This window comes from Vipera berus (genome assembly GCF_964194415.1).
Source record: "Vipera berus genome assembly, chromosome: 1".
Taxonomy (NCBI): Eukaryota; Metazoa; Chordata; class Lepidosauria; order Squamata; family Viperidae; genus Vipera; species Vipera berus.
Window position 1 is genome coordinate 123,726,729 of NC_138202.1, and position 18,213 is coordinate 123,744,941.

General features: G+C 45.2%; 1 protein-coding gene across 2 annotated transcripts; it reads left to right on the plus strand.

Annotated features, from left to right (window-relative positions):
* Nucleotides 1-161: 161 nt before the first annotated feature.
* AAMP (angio associated migratory cell protein) lies at nucleotides 162-16,377 on the plus strand. Of its 2 annotated transcripts, none has more exons than XM_081318548.1 (11): nucleotides 162-349; nucleotides 1,516-1,641; nucleotides 4,978-5,097; nucleotides 7,150-7,289; nucleotides 8,683-8,827; nucleotides 9,054-9,137; nucleotides 9,690-9,805; nucleotides 11,286-11,374; nucleotides 12,573-12,663; nucleotides 13,792-13,946; nucleotides 15,611-16,377. In XM_081318548.1, the coding sequence occupies exons 1-11, from the start codon at nucleotides 220-222 to the stop codon at nucleotides 15,684-15,686; spliced, it is 1,272 nt and encodes a 423-aa protein (XP_081174674.1). In that variant the 5' UTR covers nucleotides 162-219; the 3' UTR covers nucleotides 15,687-16,377. The 2 variants fall into 2 exon arrangements, with proteins under 2 accessions (XP_081174674.1, XP_081174675.1); XM_081318549.1 differs by having other exon boundaries at nucleotides 240-375.
* The last annotated feature ends 1,836 nt before the right edge of the window (nucleotides 16,378-18,213 follow it).

Genomic DNA, 18,213 nt, shown 5'->3' on the forward strand with positions numbered 1-18,213 from the left:
AAGAGCCGAGGTTGCCGACCCCTGGTTTAGAATGTGAAAGTAGCGAATGAGGGAGACTGTGTTGGCAGCTCGGATTGGCTAGTTATTTTTTCGTTCTTTCGTGAGATTGGCTCCAGTACGCTGGCTCCTCCCCCGCCACAGGGGGCGGGAACAAGGAAGAGAGTCCCGAGCAGGACGGTGGGGACGCGTGTCCGGTGACGGCGGGAGGTTGGAGTCAGCATGGCGGAGCCCGGAGAAGGGGAAGAGGTAGAGCCGGCGTCCGAAGCGCTGTTGCTCATGGCCAGCGGTGATGGGGAAGAGGATGCAGAGGAGATCGTGGAGGTGGTGGATCTCGAGCCGTCTGGACCGGGTAAAGGAAAAGAGAGCGATTATTGGGTAGGACCCTGGAAACCAACGGTTTGACGCAAGGCACGAGACTAGAAGATTAGGTTTCCTTGTAAGAAATTTGGGGGAGAAAAACTGTCCCGCATGTCAGGAAAACTAGTGGAGTGGCATAAGTTTTTTTTTCTTAGAAGGAAAGATGATGATAATTACACTTGTTACTGTTTAAATTGCATTCTTATAGAAAATAAAAAAGGTAAAGGTTCCCCCGCACATGCATGCTAGTCGTTTCCGACTCTAGGGGCCGGTGCTCATCTCCGTTTCAAAGCCGAAGAGCCAGCGCTTGTCCGAGGACGTCTCCGTGGTCATGTGGCCGGCATGACTAGACGCCAAAGGCACACGGAACGCTGTTACCGTCCCACCGTAGTGGTCCCTATTTTTCTACTTGCATTTTTACATGCTTTCGAACTGCTAGGTTGGCAGAAGCTGGGACGAGTAACAGGTGCTCACTCTGCTACGCAGCACTCGGGATTCGACCCGCCAAACTGCCGACCTTCTGATCGACAAGCACTTAGTCTAACATTCTTTTTAATGACCCTTTGAAGTTACAAAGGCACTAAAAAAGGGACTCATGACCATTTTCACACTTAATGACCGTTGCAGCATCCCCATCGTCACGTGATTTACATTTGGATGCTTGACAACTGATTCATTCATGACAGTTGCAGTGTCCAGGGGTCACGTGATCACCTTTTGCAACCTTCTGACAAAGTCAATGGGGAAAACCAGGTTCACTTAACAGCCGTTTTACTAATTTAACAACTGCAATGATTCACTTAATAAATGTGGCAAGAAAAATTGTAAAATGGAGCAAAATCACATAGCAAATTTCTCACTTAGCCACATAAACTTTGAGCTCAGTTGTGGTCGTAAGTTGAGGACTGCTGGAGAGGGATTTTGGAAATGGAGCTTGGATATTTCCAAACAGCTTTCTCTGTGAGGCAGTTTTTTGACTTGTGCTTTTTAAAAAATGAAACAGAGAAGTGGCTTTATGTTCCTTCTTTAGAAGGGTTAATGGAGAGATCAAACGGGTTAATGAGAGAACAGAGAGATCTGTTACTACATCTGTTCCACATATGAATCTAAGAGTTGGCTGCTGGGTAATTTTAAAACTGCCTTTTTCTCTCACTGCAGATGATCTGGCTGATGAAATAGAAGATGTCGATTTAGAAGAAGACTCTGCTTGGGAGGAAGATGAGGGGGTGGAAGAAGGCATGGAGGCTCAGGATGACAGTGAGGTCACATTCTCTAAGCATACAGGTGAGCTATTAAAGGGATAAGGGAATGGCTTTTTCCTTCATTAGTTGCTCCCCAAATTAAATGCTTTGTCATTTAGAAGCTGGGGAGGATTCTGCTAATTGGTTATGAACTGCCAAGGCTGGAATTGAGCAAGAAGTTTAGAGTGAAACTCTTCCCCATGAATCAAAAAGATGGATTCTTGTATATGTGTGTGTATATCCACATACTTTCCATTGCCTGTATTTATGATAGCCAAATGCATGTGCACAGACACATTCTGTGCTGTCTCTTTACCATGTATGGAGGGACACCAAGTATACGCCAAAATTTATGTTGTGTATGTGTTCAGTGTGATGGTCACTGATCACTAGCACAATTGGTTGGTGTGGATCAGGGGTCGGCAACCTAAAAAAGGAAAAGAGCCACCGGGAACCGGTTCCATCACAAATTAAAAAAACTGGGAGCCGCGTGCGTGTGTCCATGCATGCGCATGCGCAAAAAACGTTTTGCGCATGCACAAAACGGTTTTTTGCGCATGCGCGGACGCACGCGGTTGCCATTTTTTTAAAAAAGTGAGATGGAACCGGTTCCCGGTTGCCCGACGGCGACGGCCCGTCTGCAAAGCTGCTGCTTTCGGCAGCTTTGCAGACGGGCCGCGGCAGCTTCCTCAAAGAGCGGCACCGCTGCCCGTTCGCCCGGAGGTACGCACGCACCTCTCCAAAGGTTTGGGGAGGTGCGCGCGCACCTCCGGTCGTTTGGAGAGGTGCGCGCGCACCTCTCGGAACGGGCCGCACGTCGCTCTTTGAGGAAGCTGCCGTGGCCCACCTGCAAAGCTGCCGCTCTCCAAACGGGCGGTGCCACTCTCCATTTGGAGAGGTGCGCGCGCACCACTGCCCGTTCGAAGAGGTGCGCGCGCACCGGGCGGCTGGGAGCCGCATGAGACGGCTCAAAGAGCCGCATGCGGCTCCGGAGCCGCGGGTTGCCGACCCGTGGTGGGGATCATTTATTTATCACTGACTTGTATCTGTACCTATTAATGGACCAACTCTTATTATAATTACTTCCATCCATAGTTTAAGTCAGGGGTCGGCAACCTAAAAAAGGAAAAGAGCCACCGGGAACCGGTTCCATCACAAATTAAAAAAACTGGGAGCCGCTGCCCGTCCAAAGGTTTGGGGAGGTGCGCGCGCACCTCCGGTCGTTCGGAGAGGTGCGCGCACACCTCTCGGAACGGGCCGCGGCGTCGCTCTTTGAGGAAGCTGCCGTGGCCCACCTGCAAAACGTTTTTTGCGCATGCGCGGACGCACGCGGTTGCCATTTTTTTAAAAAAGTGAGATGGAACCGGTTCCCAGTTGCCCGATGGCGACGGCCCGTCTGCAAAGCTGCCGCTTTCGGCAGCTTTGCAGACGGGCCGCGGCAGCTTCCTCAAAGAGCGGCACCGCTGCCCGTTCGCCCGGAGGTACGCGCGCACCTCTCCAAAGGTTTGGGGAGGTGCGCGCGCACCTCCGGTCGTTCGGAGAGGTGCGCGCGCACCTCTCGGAACGGGCCGCACGTCGCTCTTTGAGGAAGCTGCCGTGGCCCACCTGCAAAGCTGCCGCTTTCGGCAGCTTTGCAGACGGGCCGCGGCAGCTTCCTCAAAGAGCGACGCCGCGGCCCGTTCGCGCGGAGGTACGCGCGCACCTCTCCAAAGGTTTGGGGAGGTGCGCGCGCAGCTCCGCCCATTCGGGGAGGTGCGCGCACACCTCTCGGAACGGGCCGCGGCGTCGCTCTTTGAGGAAGCTGCCGTGGCCCATCTGCAAAGCTGCCGCTTTCGGCAGCTTTACAGACGGGCCGCGGCAGCTTCCTCAAAGAGCGACGCAGCGGCCCGTTCGCACGGAGGTACGCGCGCACCTCTCCAAAGGTTTGGGGAGGTGCGCGCGCAGCTCCGCCCATTCGGGGAGGTGCGCGCGCACCTCTCAGAACGGGCCGCGGCGTCGCTCTTTGAGGAAGCTGCCGTGGCCCATCTGCAAAGCTGCCGCTTTCGGCAGCTTTGCAGACGGGCCACGGCAGCTTCCTCAAAGAACGACGCCGCGGCCCGTTCGTGCGGAGGTACGCACGCACCTCTCCAAAGGTTTGGGGAGGTGCGTGCGCAGCTCTGCCCATTCGGGGAGGTGCGCGCGCACCTCTCGTAACGGGCCGCGGCGTCGCTCTTTGAGGAAGCTGCCGTGGCCCATCTGCAAAGCTGCCGCTTTCGGCAGCTTTGCAGACGGGCCGCGGCAGCTTCCTCAAAGAGCGACGCAGCGGCCCGTTCGCGCGGAGGTACGCGCGCACCTCCAAAGGTTTGGGGAGGTGCGCGCGCAGCTCTGCCCATTCGGGCGGAGGTATGCGCACACCTCTCCAAAGGTTTGGGGAGGTGCACGCGCACCTCCACCCATTCTGGGAGGTGCGCGCGCACCTCTCCAAACGGGCGGTGCCACTCTCCATTTGGAGAGGTGCGCGCGCACCACTGCCCGTTCGAAGAGGTGCGCGCGCACCGGGCGGCTGGGAGCCGCATGAGACGGCTCAAAGAGCCGCATGCGGCTCCGGAGCCGCGGGTTGCCGACCCGTGGTTTAAGTGAAACTTGTCAGACCCACATACAAGGAATATACACAATTGTAAATAAAAGTGCAATAAATATATTGTAAAATATATTTTATATTATATATTTTTTCTCACAGAATAGTTGATAGTTAACAGCAATTTGATATGCCAGAAAAAAGGAATCTATGGTTCTTTTCTCTTAACTTTCTCCCTCTCTCTTTAGCGTACTTTCCACAGGGTTGTTGGCAATAATGCTCTATAGGTTACAAACCACAAGGGCTAAACTAAAATCACATGATGGCTCACTGTAATGTGTGAATTAGGCCAATAATGGCTGGCTCTGGAGTTCTATCTTGGCCATTGAAATCAAGCAGCGGTAATGTGAATTGTGCTGGATTCTGTTCTAAGATGAAAATAAAATATGTCTTAAATGACTAGCTATTCCTTAGCAACAAAACGTGATATTCCTTATAGAATAGATTAACTCTTGAAGAAGAAGTATGTCAAATTTCCTTGTTACTTTTCTTAAGGTGCTGCTGGATCTTTGAAATAAAAAAAAGTCGAAGAGCTGGCTTCTATAGTATTTTGCTGGGTTTCTATTTGGAGGGTTTCTCAAAGACAAATCCAGTTCTAGCATTAAGCAGATAAGCTAAAGTCTTAAGATAGTATTTCCTGAGAGAGGACCAGTGTCCTTTCCCAGACTTTGGCTTTCATTGATTTGATTGTTCTGAATTCATTGACTACCTTTGTTTATAGGAGATTTCTTCTATTACCATTGTTCTGTTAATTCTCCACAGCTTCAGTTTTCTGTGTAAGTCTTGACCCAAAGACCAACACTCTTGCTGTGACAGGTGGTGAAGATGACAGGGCCTTTGTGTGGCATGTCAGTGATGGCGAGCTCCTTTTTGAGTGTACAGGTGAGATGTGCCAAAAGCAGAAATCCCTGCAGAGTGTATTGGCTGGCAACATTGTTTCTGATAGGTCTCACATTATCACACTTGCAAAAACAACAGGTATAGTAAACATATTTTTGGTATCTTGATCAAAAGGCATATAGATTTCTTGATCTGTGCGCCTTTTGAGTGAATGGCAAGACCTCGAAAAAAAGGAGCCAGCTTCCATTTCTTATATAAAGGTAAAGGTTCCCCCGCACATGCGTGCTAGTCATTTCCAACTCTAGGGGCTGGTGCTCATCTCCGTTTCAAAGCCGAAGAGCCAGCGTTTATCTGAGGACGTCTCCGTGGTCATGTGGCCGGCATGACTAGACGCCAAAGGCGCACAGAACGCTGTTACCTTCCCACTGTAGTGGTCCCTATTTTTCTACTTGCATTTTTACGTGCTTTTGAACTGCTAGGTTGGCAGAAGCTGGGATGAGTAACAGGCGCTCACTCTGCTACGCGGCACTCGGGATTCAACCCACCAAACAGCCGACCTTCTGATTGACAAGCTCAGCGTCTTAACCCAATGAGCCACCACGTCCTATATAAGCTGGATTAATTTCTCCCCACCCTAATTTTTCCTTTTAGCATTCAAATCACTGACTATAGTGGACCATGTGTGAATGGTTATCCCAGTTTTCTCAGCTTTGTGTCCCCTAATGTGTGGGGTTACTGTTTCTATAATTTCCAGAAATCCTGGCAAGCAGGTGTGAGTGTAAAAAAGGGAAGTGTGCATATATGAAGTGTGCAGATTATGTAGTAACAATAGCTCACAGTGACTCTATTGCATTTGTACACACATATATAGTATATACATAGACACTGTATAGTTTTATTAGGCTAAAGTAGGAAGGATGGTATTAGGAGTAACATTGCCCACATTAACATTAATGTTTATATAGTGCTTTAAGAAGTCTACTAGATTGATTCATACATTTCATGAAACTATTTGACTGGCTAGCCTCAAACAACTTGTGAAGCCAAAACTAACCATATTGTGGCTTAGTGAGATTATTTGTCGCACTTGTATGCTGCCCATCTCTCAGTGATGCTGAGTGGTTCACAACAAAGAAATTACAATAGAACAGAACAAAAAAGATGGCAAGCGGGATGAAATGAGGGTCTCACTTTCCTTTGCCGAAGAATTGGCAAAAGAGCCAAGTCTTCATAGCTCTTTTAAACAACTGTAGGGGGGGGGAGGTGGGGGAGTATCGAGATCTTGAGGGAACCTCATTCCAGGCACTGCTAAAGAAAAGGCACAATCCTGGAGTTCTAAGAGATGTCCTTGTTTAATTGAAATAATAATGTGTGTGCCATTATATTATTATACTATGGAGAACATTTTTTTCAGTATTATCCTGATACTACAAGCGTGTCTGATGAAGGGAGGCAATTGGTATGAGGCTTCAGATGGGTAGCCTGTAGAGAAGAGGGTCATACCTAAAATTTCCAGAGAAATTTTTGCCATAGATAAAATAAAGTTTCAGTCAAATATTTCCTGGACTGTCTTTGGATACGGTCCTGTACTGTTTAGCACAGGAGCAAATGCAATTTAATAAAATAGGTTTCACTTATTGAAAACATGGAAAGAATTTGAAGCCCATCTTCACTCAACATTTATTTCTTGTGGCCAATCAGATGTCTCTGCAGTGATCACTAGCAGGAAATATCTACTTCAGCCAATGTTCCCCTACTTTCCCTACAGAAGTAGTATTGAGTCTCCAAGACTGATGGCATGTGATAGATCTGTCTGCACTGAATTTATCTAATCCCCCTTTAAAGCCATCCAAGTTACTGCAGTAGGTTTACACTCTTAGCCGAGGTGGAAAGTTTGATAATTGATGGAATAAGGAGACACCAGCTGGACATTTTGGAATTGCGGGATACAAAATAGTAATGCTAAAGCTTAAATTAAGTCCCAATTCATCTCACTTTTGCAGCCAATTGCCATACAAATCAGTCTTCCACCATTTGGGCTCTCTAAAACCTGCCTGCCCCAAAACATGTTCGTTTTCTTCCCACTGTCTCTAGGTCACAAAGATTCTGTCACTTGTGTTGGTTTTAGTTATGACTCCACTTTCGTGGCCACGGGTGACATGGGTGGACTCATTAAAGTCTGGCGAGTCGACGCCAAAGAAGAGATTTGGTCTTTCGAAGTGGGTGACTTGGAGGTGAGCCTGTGAGTGCCATAGCAAAAACTTTGCCTGAAAAAGACAGCTGACTTTCCCAATGGAAAGCAAAGCAAACTTGATAAATTATGGTGGCGCTATCCTTAGAGAGGGTAGTACCTTTTTTGTAACCCACATAGTTTTGTTAGAGTTGTACCAATAAAGAAGAATATTTGCAGCTCAAGGCTGAAATGAGGGGTCTTTGATGCTGTCTGAGCTTGGTTGTTTTCTTGCAGATGTTTCATGAAACATCTACAAGAAAAACAAGCTTAAGAGAGCACCAAGGGCCCTTCATTTTTTAGGAGTGGGTATATTTTATCTTCTTTTTCATTGGTAGAGGAGCTTTAAGGAGCAAAAGCATAAGTCATCTAAAGATGTCCAAAACACTCATTAGAGTCCTCCAAGATCCCCTCCACCTGGGGAGATGCTTGGGGGACAGAATAGAGGCCTAAGCTGCAATTCTTAAAATACCAATTCCACTCTTAAACTTCTCCAAAGCTGAAAATACGTTTTAAATGTCCCAAGAATTTGTCCCCTCTTAACTTGTGAGATGAAATCATCTCTGCTACATTCTCTATAGCTCCCAGACAGAGTAGGAAGGCAAACATGGTCCAGATCAAAAAAGAAAAAGAAAGACTGTTTCCACCTGTCCTGGCTAGTTCCTGTTTCACCGAGGTAAAATGCTGGAGAACTTGAAAGACCATAAAGTGGTATATGCGGTTTTCTCCTTATTGAAGAAGATCGCTTTCCTTGCATGGTTTTCAGGAAGTGTAAAATGTGGCCTTTTCAGAATTGGATGAGATCCATCATTCCAAAAGAAAATTGTCACGCTGAGTGAGGCAAGGAAGGGGGTGTGTGGATGAGCAAGTTACCTCTGCATCTACCACCTCCACCATCCAGTGAAGCTAATTTAGAAACCTGACTTACATCAAGCCCCTTTCTACTGAATGGTTCTTTATAATAAACTGTGATCTTTCAGATGTTATTTATTCTAGTTCCTTAGAATAACCTTGTATGATTATGAGCTTCCTGGGTGATCATTAGGAAGCCTGTAACTCTTTAAGATGCTATTTGAATCCAAGATAATAAACTTTTTAGAGATATGCTTAGGTTTTAGCTGTTAATTTCTCACACTGGCAGAGTTCACACTTGACACTAAGCCATAGTGTATACATGTGTTGCTTTCACTTAACGCAAATGAACCCAAGAATTATATTTTTTTTATGGTTTAGCATGAACTGCGACTCTAGCCAATGTAAAATATTCGAATACTCTGGTTAAAATAAATCGGGTCATAAACGAAACAGGTGAAGAATGTGTTGATTGACTGACCAAGCAGCCATTTTCTTTCTAGCTTTGTTCCTTTCCCAATCTGTGGCTTACTTTCTTCTTCCAGTGGACAGAATGGCACCCCCAGTCCCATGTCCTTCTGGCTGGCACAGCTGATGGCAACTGCTGGATGTGGAAGATCCCTAGTGGAGAATGCAAAACCTTTCAAGGGCCAAATTGCCCGGCTACATGTGGCCACGTCCTCCCTGATGGTAAGGAGAATTGTTTTTGATGTTAGAATTGCTTCAGTAATGGGACTACCCCAACACTTCGCACTTCTGAACACATCCTCTATTTCCTTTCACAACGAGAAACAACATGGGGTGGGGTGTTTTTTTTGGAATTTTGGTATAGAGGTGGGAAAGTCCTTGGGCCTCTTTAAAATTAAATTTGTCTGAATATCCTGGAAAATGACTAACACAAAAATGCTTCATGCAGGGAGAAGGGCTGTTGTCGGCTATGAAGATGGAACTGTGCGCATTTGGGACCTGAAGCAGGGCAACTCACTGCATGTTCTGAAAGGTACCAAATATTGTGTGGAAGAAACCTTCAGCTCACCGGAGCATAATACCTGCATCCTGGTCATCTCACCTCTGCTTAAAAAAATTGGCTCTTTTGCCCATTTCTGTCGCTTTAGATTTGCCTGTAAAGTAGGGTAAGCCTCATAGAAAAATCTCTTTTCGTGTCTCCTCCTCATGAAGGATAGTGAAAAGAGGATACAGGTTCTCAAGGAAATACAGAATACAACGATACTGATAGGGCTGGTCAGTTAACTGTATATTTTATTGTGCAGCCAGCTCAGGTTTCCATTTCTGTGTAGTTCAGCAAATTGGAAATACCAGGAGTACTTTCGTACTCAAATTGGCTCTGAGGTACAGTCATAGATTTTGTTTTTTTAGGGGAAAGCAGAAAATGAATAAATCAGCATTGTAAGTTTACATCACTAATGTGGCATTGTGGTGTTTCTGTTCAGAGAAAACAGGAGTTTGAGAATCAAGATGTTAGCCAAGATAGCACATGGGAAAGGAAACCTTAACAGGCCCTTTCATTGGCTGGTTGTTCTTTGTCTTTCAGGTAATGAGGGCCACCAGGGCCCTCTAACGTGTGTGGCCAGCCAGAAGGATGGCAGTCTAATCCTGACAGGTTCTGTTGACTGCCATGCCAAGCTGATAAATGCTGCAACTGGAAAGGTGAGCGCTTCCCTCCCTCTTCCTATTAGTTGTCCGGATGTGCAAAGTATCTGCTTGGTTGATAAAGTTGTTTAGTCGTGCTGACAATTATACTTTTGTCCCAAATTTACTTCAAGGTTTTAACTTTCTTCCCCCATTATTTATCCAATTATCGTATGAACTCATTTGAAGAGAGTGAAAATTTTTATTTAATTATTTATTTTATTTTAATTCCATTTATATCCCGCCCTTCTCCGAAGACTCAGGGCGGCTTACAAGCTTAGCAGTAGCCTTCATTCTATGTATATGCCTGCTTATTAGGGCTTTCACACACACACACCCCAAGCGGCATTATTACAAAGTCAGCTTATTGCCCCCAACAATCTGGGTCCTCATTTTACCTACCTCGGAAGGATGGAAGGCTGAGTCAACCTTGAGCCTGGTGGGACTCGAACCTGCACTAATTGCAGGCAGCTGGTGTTACTTAAGGAGGCATTAGCCCACTGCTCCACCAAGGCTCTTTTAATGCTGCTCCGGAGCTACCCAATCAACTTCTCTGGCGGCTGGGGATTTGAACCTGGGCCAGTTTGGTACAGTGGTACCAGGCTAGAAACTGGGAGACTGGAGTTCTAGTCCTGCCCCAAGTATGAAACCAGCCATAGCACTTAGATTTATATACCACTTCCCAGTGCTTTACAGCCCTCTCCAAGCGATTTACAGAGTCAGCATAATGCCCCCAACAATCTGGGTCCTCATGTTACTGACCTTGGGAGGATGGAAGGCTGAGTCAACCTTGAGCCAGTGAGACTCGAACTGCCAAACTGCAGGCAGTCAGGCAGTCAACAGAAGTAGCCTGCAGTACTGCATTCTAACCACTGCACCACCATGGCGTAACAAGGCGCCTTTGTGTCAGTCGCTGTCTCTCAGCCAACGGCAAACCACTCCTGAAACTAATTTAGCTTGAAAGCACACGCTTTCTCACTGCTAGCAAAGTGACTGGCATCCGAGAGGAAAAGGTTCATTATTCCATTTCAAAGCTGGAGAAAAGTTTGCCATTAAATCATGCCCACCCACGATTGCCCCACATTTTGCCAGCGCGAGTGACGCCCGAGCAGGAGGTAGCTTTCAGCTCCTGTATCTCCAGATCCAAATTTAGGATAGGGGTGTCGGAGATAGAAATAAAATGAAAAACTTTAGCCATAATCTCAAGCTGCATTTCAGAGTCACGGTGTGTGATAAGAGACGTCTGATTGTGAATGGAGTCCTGATCGTAACAACCATTTTGTAAGCTGGAAAGTCCAGCCAGAATTTGTTGGGAATCAATGGCCATTGGTGTGTACTTTTCCAGACTTTTTTTTTGCATTCTTGGCTAAGATTATAGGGTGGTTGATTTTATTACATGAAGCATTTATCAAGCCTGTACTTCCAGAAAAGTATCGGTCATAATGTTCTGCTTCTTGACCGCAGAGAAAAGCCATTATTGGCTGCCTCTTTCCTGCAGGTGGTGTCTGTGTTCAAGGCAGAGAGCAACCCGGCAGTTGAGGAGGAGGCAGAATCCAACTCAGTGGAGTCCCTGGGTTTCTGCAATGTGTAAGTATTTAAGGGGAAAGAAGATGTGACTATGAGTTTGGTACAGATGGCATTTTTCTTTTGCTCATAGACACAGTGAGTAAGAGTAAATAAATAGTCAATTTGGCCCAGAAAGGAACATTGTTTCTCTGAATTGGCTGAGGTTCTAAGTCTCCTTCCCAGATCTTCATGATAGCAGATCTGGATGTGGACCGCAAAGATGAAGGAGATATATATATTTTCTGGCATCTTATTTCTTTCTGATTCCAGAAAAACGTTACTTTAATTCTGCTTTGGCTTTTAGAAACTACTGGGAGATGATCACATGCATGGAATGTATTTGGCATTAACTACATGCTTCAAAACCATTTCCACCCTTAAGGGCCAGTACATTGCTTTGAACCAGCCCTCCCCAAGTCTTCTCTAACCATCCTCAATCAGACAGCAATTAAAGGGAGATCTTGGGAAGATGATCTACATGGCCTGTAACCAATTCTACCCTTGTGCACATCAGAACAGGCAAGGTTCCTAAAAGCCAGCATCACATATGATGCACATCTAAGCTTCCACAAAGGGGAGAACGATGGTGTGGACCAACCTTGACAGTGTGCTTTTCTGATGATTGCTACGTGATTTCCCCCCACCAAGAGTGTGAAAATCAGACAAATACTTAGTGCCCAGGAGCTCTTTAGCATACCAAGAGGAAGTAATGCTCTGATGATTTATCTAATCTTTCTACAGGCAGTCCTCAGACTTACAACCATCTGTTTAGCGACTGTTCAAAGTAACAATAGCACTGATAAAAGTGACTGATCAGTCCTCAGACTTGCAACCGTCACTAGCATCCCCACAGTCACATGATCAAAATTTGGGCAGTTGGCAACCGGCATATATTTACGATGGTTGCAGCATCCTGCAATCACGTGATCAACCGTTTGCAACATTCCCTGCTGGCTTCTGACAAGCAAAGTCAATGAGAAGCCGGATTCACTTAACAAATGCACGGGTCACTTAAGAACTGCAGTGATTCACTTAATCATTGGGGGGAAAAAGGTCATAAAATTGGGCACGACTCATTTAACATCCGCCTTGCTTAGCAATGGAAATTCTGGTCCCCAGTTGCGGTCGGTTATAAGTCAAGGACTCCCTATAGCTTTCCTACAAAACTGGGCAAGGCAAGTTCCAGTATAAGACCTTCTCTTTGGCTTTCCTGTTGCAGGATGCCACTGGCAGCTCTCGGCTATTTGGATGGGACCTTGGCTATTTATGACCTTGCCACGCAGACTCTGAGGCATAAGTGCCAGCATGAGGTAACGGAGCATGTTGTGATCACTGGGGGGCATGCTAGGAAGGAAGGTATTCTGGCACAGATGCACGTGACCGTTCACAGGCTGCTTCTCATAATTTTCTGGGTGCTCTTTGAGATTAATGTTCAGGAGGAAGGAACTACTAGATAAGTACCCCCTTAACACCTTGAATTCACCAAGAAGGCAACTTATAACTAGTGCAGGTTACATGAGCATAATAAGACCTGCCCACCACTGTTCACACCCCTGTTCCTAGACCAGCTGTAGCCTCAAACTGATCTTCAAGAGCAGCCCTGTATAGTGTGTATTACAATTGTCCAATCTGGAGGTGGCAAAAACAAGAGTGATTGCTTTAGGAGCCTCCTGGTCAGATATGGGCTCAAATAGTGTATCACATAAACCTGTGCAAAAGCCCTCTTGGGCACAGCCGTCACCTGCTTTTTGAGGTATACTAGTTTCTCATTGAAAAGGAGTCTTTTTAAAGACTAGAGATGGGATCTCCCCTGAAGTGGGGTCAGACAAACAAAGCCACTCAGTCCTATCCAGGCCGACATAGCTTCTAGGCACTGGGTCAGGATTTCAGTAGCAGCGCGTGGTTGATCAGACTTGAGGTATAAAATTGGTTGTCATCGGACTTACTCTAGTTTAGGGGTAGGCAACCTCGTCTCTTTCATGACTCATGGACTTCAACTCCCAGAATTCCTGAGTCAGGTGACTCAGGAATTCTGGAAATTGAAGTCCATGAGTCATAAAAGAGCCGCGGTTGCCTACCCCTGCTCTAGTTAGATGATCTCATCTACCCAAAGCAAGCCTTATAAGATACTGTGGGCAACATACTGGAATCCACTGAGAGATCAAGGAGTACTTGGATGAACGCACCACCACCACCACCACAACTCCACCAAACATGACCAGTACTGACCCCATACTGTCCTGAAACTCAAGGGTAATAATCTGCTTTCTCCACGGTCTTCTGAAGCTGACGCCCCGTCATTCTCTCCACCACCTCCCTAGAAAGGGAGATTTTCTGCGATGGTCTCCTGAGGGTGGGACAATCAAAAAAAAGAAAGTGTGAATTCTGGATTCATGCCAATGAATGCTACTAATGCATTTTCCACCTCCCATTTACAGTCGGGTATTGTGCAGCTCCTTTGGGAAGAAAGTTCCCCCGTGGTCTACACTTGCAGTCTGGACGGGGCTGTGAGGCTCTGGGATGCACGGTCAGGAAAGCTCATTAGTGAATACAGAGGCCACTCGGCTGAAATTTTAGACTTTGCTTTGAACAAGTAAGTACTTCAAGAGCTATTTTAGATTGGAGGATGCTGGTGGAAGGTGCTTGGAAGTGGCATATGGGCATGAAATGGAAGAAGGGGTATAAAAAGCTACGTTACCTCAAGGTTGAGGTTGAGTAATTCACTCATGTTACTCCAGTATAGGGGCACTGGGATGTCATAAGAGGCTAGGGCTTCAGTAGGAAAATGGGCTCCAACTGAAATGTGTAGCAGGCTGGGATAGTCAGGAACTGGGTTGAATGGGAAGAAGAGTCGTGCTGTTTCTGGAGTGATTCTTTGCATAGGTGAAATAGTTTTCTTCTTTCCAGTTCCCTTGGTGGCGCTTATGATTTATTTTTGTGTTAGAATTGTATCCCGTGTTTTCCTAAGGTGGCCATGGCAGTATATACAGTACAAAGAGCCTTGGTGGAGCAGTGGGCTAATGCCTCCTTAAGTAACACCAGCTGCCTGCAATTGGTGCAGGTTCGAGTCCCACCAGGCTCAAGGTTGACTCAGCCTTCCATCCTTCCGAGGTAGGTAAAATGAGGACCCTAATTGTTGGGAGCAATTAAGCTGACTTTGTAATAATGCTGCTTGGGGGTGTGTGTGAAAGCCCTAATAAGCAGGCATATACATAAAATGAAGGCTACTGCTAAGCTTGTAAGCCGCCCTGAGTCTTCGGAGAAGGGCGGGATATAAATGGAATTAAAATAAAATAAATAAATAAAATAAATGTTGCATCCTCCCATTTTCCCCCCACAACAACAACAATAATCCTGTGCTCGGCTGACAGAGAGTGATTGGCCCAAAGTCACCCAGTGAATATCTGTGACAGAAGACTTCTCTTAACGCCAGCCCAACACCTTTATGACTACACTACAAAGGCTCTCAGGAGTGCCAAGAACAAGAAAATAAAATGAATGATATGTCAGAATCATGGGCTTAATATAGGGCTTCCCAAGCTCTTTGACGTTTTGACTTTCAGCTTATTATTTCTACTATGTGATTCCTTTTTTTACCCACTCACACTGGCGTTATGAAGATTAATTGCATATCCACTTGGGAACAAGCCGTGCTGAATTCCATTGGATGGATAAGCATGGACAGGATTGAGCTCATAAATGACTATGTGATTATTGGTTAATATTTTAAAAGACTTCTTTATATTAATGTTTTTGATCACTCTTAGTTCCCGCGTCTGAGTACTGATTTTTAAAACATATTCATTCCCAGCCTTTTGCCTCATCCTTTAGCCAAAGAGTCTCCCAACTTAGAAATATTGGCACCAAAATAGTGCTTGCCTTCAGATTTATAATCAAAAAGACAGGATGTGCAAGGAAAGGAAATTGGGATGGAGGAGGAGAAAAATAAGCTGATTCATAAAAACAGCATTGTTTATATTAGCATTATTTATAATACTTTGTATAATTTGATAAAGAGTTGCTGCTGGCTGATATTTGAGGAGAAGCCTAAACCAACTGGAGTCTCAGCAGAAATGATAGTATGACCCTGTTTTTCTTGTCTCTCTTTTAGCGTATCTTAACTTAATATTTGATTTGTAGTATGATATTTTTTGCTTCTTTCCTTTTTTTTGTTTGGTATAAACATACGTATTGAGGCGTACAGTATATATGTGAGTATATGCGTATTTAATCATCTCTCTATCTCTCTTTTTGCAGAGATGCTTCGCTTGTGGTTACTACTTCTGGTGATCACCAGGCCAAGGTGTTTTGTGTGCAGCAACCTGACCGCTAGCATTTAGGTGACTGGGCACCGCAAGGGGAGCGTGCCATGTGACTGATATCAGACGTACCCATGGGACTCTGGCAGGGTGGATGGGGTTAGCCTAATAACATCCTGCAGGGTGGCAACTAAACATTTCAGAATAACCCTTATTTTGAAAAGAAAGCTTTGCCGCCCCCCCCCCAATTGATTGCTGGGGTTTTCTACAAGAGACTTTTAAATATTTAAATCCCTGGTGCTTCGCAAGCAAAGCTATGAGAAAACACAAGTGGGTGGGGCTTGGATCAGGATCTGGGCAATGGTAGGCACTGAAGTGATATATCTCAGAGGAACCTCCATACACCTCCCAGCTTCAACGAGATCTCCTCTCGCACAATTTTTGAAGATACATACATGGAGATCAGAGATATCACCTTCCCCTTAAGATGGGGCAAATGGACTGTTACGCAGCCTCTGAAATGACAGTAAGGCTCATCCTTCCCTTTTCATTTTGAGCTTGTGCTTCCCCTTCCAGCGAATCGTGTGGATTTGTTGAAAGCCAATCAAATGATGTTCCTTAGATGATGCACAGGCTTTGGAACTCTAGTGGAAACTGAGCATGTCATATCCTGGACTTGAATGCATGGACCTTTCGGTGACAATAACAAGACGGCTTGTTGTTACATCTCTAGATGTTAGGACAAAATAAAAAGGAAGACTGTCATCTTGAAGGGCTTGTTTGAATTTGTGGCTTGCTAGAGCATGGTTGCATGGACTAGATAGCTAGTTTGTGTGGTAACCAAAGACCAGCCTATTGTCCTGAAATGGGCAGGAGGGAAAAACATAAAGATGTTGCATTGTCTCATGCCAGGAATATAACAGTAAGGAGTGCATCAAGTGGAACCATTCATTTTGGCTGAAAATCTTTTAGGATAAAGATACCTGAACAGTGGGGTGGGGGTGTCACGCAAATGCTCCCTACCTTTCAGATAGGTGCTCATTGCTACAGTAGGTAATGTAAACTCAAATTATAACCAAGTACTGTGTTTTCCTTGAAGTTCAGAGAGATTTAACTCCAGTCTGAAAGAGAGGCTAAAGAGGCTAACAATATAAAAGCAATTCTACAATGTGCTTCTGGTAGTGGGGGTGGTGAGGGTGGTAAGGAACTACTACAAGATGCAAGGTTGATATTTAAGAGCCTACTCAGCTAGAAAAGCGAGAGCTAGAGTGAAACAGCGGTGGGTGATCAGGGTTTGCTACCAAACAAGTGAGTTAGATATAGTCTGGAAAGTAGCGCTGTTGTCCAGTGCCTTCATTTTCTCAATGACTTCGTTTTTTTTAGGCAACTCCAACTATGCTACTTGCTGGGTTTGCAGGAGTGGTCCAGTACAGCTCATTGCCCAGATTACTTTTACTCCAGTCTCACCAGGGAGCCCTTGCACTATCAGACTTTTGGCTGGTAGGGCTTAGAAGGTAGTTTAATTATAACAGCGTCCTTGCTGCTGCCTGGATGTCTTCTTTTCTGTCAGGTGGAGCCTAATATTTCCGATTCTGACTTGCCCTGCAATCTATAGTGGGTTGTGCTTAAGAGGAGTTTTGATCGCATCTGATATAACCATCCTTTGGATTCTGCTTTCAGACAAATGTTATCATTGACTGGAAAGCAGAAATGTGTATATTCCCCCAAACAGTGTACCAATTAATCTCACAATGTGTTGGGTTAACCAGAGTTTCTCAGTAGAGACTATCCTTGAAATACTTATCCTTTCTAAGCTGTTGTGAAACCAACAAGAGGCAGTTTCCCCCAACACTGATCATTGGAATGCTGTTTTTTTATTTTTTTACATAATCTGACCATATAAAGCCCTTAATGAAACTGTCCTATGAGATTTTCTGATCTTTTGACATTCTTTTCCTTTGCATGAATAAGATTCAGTTCATAGTATGAAGAAATCAACAGGTTCAATATTCTTAAATTTTCTGCTGGTTAATGACTGCAATAAAATTATTTGAATTTGAATACTCTTAATTATGACAAATATTATTGTTCCATATATGCTTTGCGTCATCAGATCTGTGGCATAAAGGATTTTTTTTAAAAAGAGAAACCTTTAGTTATTATATGTGATTGGAGGCCCAGCATCCAGGCCTGAGTTTGCTACCCCCAAACTGCTCTACGCAAGGATGAAGGAAATAGGAAATTGGCTTGATGTTTGATAACTAAAGATGGAAAGTGGAAATTCCTAACCTGAAAGATCGCAAGATAAGAGGTAGTAATCGCTCCCAATCGTGTTTTAAAAGGAAATTAGACCAATTAAGGTCATGAGAACTATATTACCTCTTTAATGAGGACATTATGTCTCTTAGTCTTAGGCATTAATAAGTATAAATGGCAACCCAGTCTACTTCTGACCTTCTCACACGCATCTGCTTCTTCTCAGAAAAAGATAAATGGAGTTTAAATAAACCTGCAGGCTAAAAAAACAGCCCAAGCTCAACTTAATGAAATTTGCCACCAAGTCATCAATCTTTAATGATTTCTTGCCTCTTGGCAGCCTTT

Coding starts and splice junctions, on each gene's coding strand:
- AAMP (XM_081318548.1), top strand. CDS start 220: ATGGCGGAGCCCGGAGAAGGGGAAGAGGTAGAGCCGGCGTCCGAAGCG. Junction 9,138..9,689: donor CTCACTGCATGTTCTGAAAG/GTACCAAATATT, acceptor TTTGTCTTTCAG/GTAATGAGGGCCACCAGGGC. Junction 11,375..12,572: donor TCCCTGGGTTTCTGCAATGT/GTAAGTATTTAA, acceptor TTCCTGTTGCAG/GATGCCACTGGCAGCTCTCG.